General features: G+C 40.6%; 1 gene segment (V, D, J or C); it reads left to right on the forward strand.

Annotated features, from left to right (window-relative positions):
* The first annotated feature begins 1,618 nt into the window (after positions 1–1,618).
* On the forward strand, positions 1,619–2,315 carry LOC109255681 (T cell receptor delta variable 1-like). The segment is given in 2 exon segments: positions 1,619–1,817; positions 1,994–2,315. Coding segments are annotated over 2 exon segments (492 nt in total).
* Positions 2,316–3,392: the final 1,077 nt, after the last annotated feature.

Here is a 3,392-nt window from a genome sequence, read left to right on the forward strand (position 1 = left end):
GCGAGATCATGACCTGAGCCGAAGTCAGATGCCCAACCGACTGAGCCACCCAGGCGCCCCACTAACATTTATTTCTAATTAAAGTCTCTTCACAAATTCAGAAGAAAAGGGAACTTCTTTAATCTGATGAAAGGAATCTTTGAATTTGTTTTCAAAGTGAGATATTAAAAAAATTCCCTTAAAATTTTGAAACAGTCAAAGATTTCCAATATTATTCTTTCTATTCTATATTTCAATAAATGTCTTAATGACTGCAGTAAAATTACTAAAACATTAGAACTGGAAAAAGAAAATACATCTATCATTAATCACAGATAGTTGATTCCATCGCTGGGGAAGAAAGTGTATAAATGAGCCTAGAATATCTTCTCCCAGAAAACTAGAAGCTATCACAGATTACAGAGGCCATGTCACAAAGGTTCAGGAGCCAGACTGAAAAGATTTCTGCTAGTAAAGAGGGGAAAATTCCCACATCAATAAGACCATGAATCCAATCAACTAAAACACATCAAGTATGTTTAAATCCATGAGTTCCTAAAACAATCCTCCTTATTTACTTTTAGGGGTTTATCCTGGTTGCCTGAGATTTGCTTGGGACTATTTTGGTGTTTGTCCTGAGAAACACCTCCATCTCAGGCAAGCAGGGATGGTTTGGTCACCCTAGAGGCGAATCAGCTCATTATCCTACAAACTGACAAATGAATGGAAAGAATCCTACACTTAACCTCAAAGTTAATCAAATAATTGACAAGGAAAAATTATCTTAACAGAAATGCTTCAGTTAAAAAATGAAGTAGAAATGATATAATTAGAATATCATTTTGCAAACCAACTCCTATTCAAACAATAGATCAACACACAGAGACACACACACATCAAAAGACAACCTGACGTTACATGCCTCCTGTGTAAAGGACACAACCCTATGATGTCTGGGATTTGCTTTAATCTAACCAGAACTGAAAGAGGTATAGATGTGTAGGGTGATGCGGGTGTAGACGAACAAGATTGGCCATGACTTGATAATTGTGGAACCTGGAAATGAGTACATGCTCTTTCATTGTACTATTCTCTCTTTGGTACATGTTTGAATTTTCCATAATTAAACACTTTAAACCAACATAATTAACATGCAAACAAATTATCAGAAATGCAAAGACATATTTACAATGCCCGCTGAATCCTATTTAAAACTGTCAAAAAAGGAAACAAAATAATGTCAAACGATAATATGTAAACAAATTAAGTGACACACAGCAGAGTACCTTGAAGCTGTAAAAATCACATTTCACGTACAGTTGAACGACATGTTGGCACATTCATATACATAATGTTCAACACAAAAAATACTTTTAATTTGATCCCAATTCCATTAAAATGTGCACATTTGCATTAAAAAATACTGAAAAAAATGCAACAAAATGTTAACAGCATTACCTCTGGGTAATGAGATTATTACCAACCTCCTGGTTGGATTTTATGTCTACTTCTCCCCCTTGGTTATGTCCACATTGGGCAAGTTTTCTTTCATGATAACCATACATGACATGTTATCTATCAGTTAGACAACAGAGGCCTGGAGGAAGAGGCAGGAGGCAGGCACACACAGCAGGAAGTGTGACTAAGCTGACGTATGCAGAAACCCCACTGCCAGCTCTATAGAAGCAAGGCCACAGAGCCACCCAGTTCCAATGACACTGCAAAGGGCCTGGCAGGTGGAGACCAAACAAGAGCCATTTCACTAACAGGAAGATCCCCCAGGATGCAGTCCAGACTCCCCACTCTATTGTGCACAGTGGTGGCCTTCATCAGCTTTGGTAAGGAGCCTACCACCCCTGCAGCCAGGGCCCAAGGGAGGAGGCCTGGGAAAGAAGTTAGAAGAGAATTTAGCTGTGCCTTTCTCCATTTTGTTTTCTGGGTGAAAACCTGGCTATTTGATAGCTTTCTTGAAAGCTATGTCAGCAGCTAAGTTATTTTTCCTTCTTTTCTACAGGTTCCAGCAATACACAGAGCGTCACTCAATATCCAAGTTCAGTGCATAAACAAGAGGGAGAATCTGCGAATTTGTTCTGCCGTTTCACACTCAGCTATACTTACTATGTGATGAGCTGGTTTCAACAGCCTTCCAATGGAAAGATGACTGAAATCATTTATCTTTATTCTGATAGCACAAACACTAAGAAAGGACGATATTCTGTGTCATATCAGGCAAGACACAAAATTCTAAGGCTCACCATCACAGGCTTGATGCCTACAGACTCAGGCGTCTATTTCTGTGCTGTTGGAGAAGCTGCACAGTGAGAGGAATGACAGGGAGAGCCATACAAAAACCCTCTGGGCTCAGCATGAAACATCCACCTGCTCCAGGAGCTTAGGAGAAAACAACCCACAGAACAGGAAAAGGTAAACAGAAGGCAGGGTGGGTGGCACTGGTGGGTGTAGAGAGGAAGCTGATGAATGTTCTAGCAATAATCTTCCCACATCTGGTATCAGATGAAGAGTTGTGGTTACAAGATCCCAGTCTCAAGAGTATTTTCATTGCAAAATCCCATAACCAATCAAGATATGCATCTGTCTCTTCTGCTGCCCAACATCCATCCCTCTGTTTCTGGTGACCACACCTGGATTTTCCCTGGATAACCAAGCCATGCATCCTCCTACCCCATGTTTGGGTTTAGATGAGGCCGACGCCAGCCTTGGACTCCCTGGCCAATTAACATACTTCTCTCTCTGACCACAGTTAATTATTTCAAGGATGGGTACCTGCCCCAAGTCTACATCCCAAAACTTAATATGAAACTCTTGGGAATACTGCTGGGAATGTAAGAGGCTAGGATACAACCATTCAGCTGCCAGCAGCCCTCTTCCCACCACAAAGGAAGAGTATGATCCTGAAAGAGAGTGAAACTGAGCTCCCTTAACATTGTTTGAGGTCCGGACCCTTAGTGATCAGAAATGTACTTGGATTTTTCAGTTGTACACCCACAGTGTCTTCACTTCTGTTCCTCCAGAAGAAGATAAGGATTCAAGTGCAAGTGATTTAGTTGGGAGGTGATCCCAAGATGCAGGGCAGTGGCAGTGGGAAGAGTGAAAGGAAAGGATGTCAGCCAGTGAAGTTCATGTGTTTTAATGCAATCCCTATCACATACCACTAGCATTTTTCACAGAGCTAGAATAAACAATCCTAAAATTTGTATGAAACCCCAAAAGACCCTAAATAGCCAATGCGATCTTAAAAAGAAATGCAAAGCTGGAGGCATCACTAATCTGCACTTCAAGCTATAACACAAAGCTGTAATCATCAGGACAGTATGGTAATGGCACAAAAACAGACACCAAAATCAATGGAACAGAATAGAGAATCCAGAAGTGGAGCCATAAGTATATGTTAA

The sequence above is a fragment of the Panthera pardus genome, unplaced genomic scaffold, assembly GCF_024362965.1.
Source record: "Panthera pardus isolate Hobbes unplaced genomic scaffold, ASM2436296v1 HiC_scaffold_24, whole genome shotgun sequence".
In the NCBI taxonomy this organism is placed as follows: domain Eukaryota; kingdom Metazoa; phylum Chordata; class Mammalia; order Carnivora; family Felidae; genus Panthera; species Panthera pardus.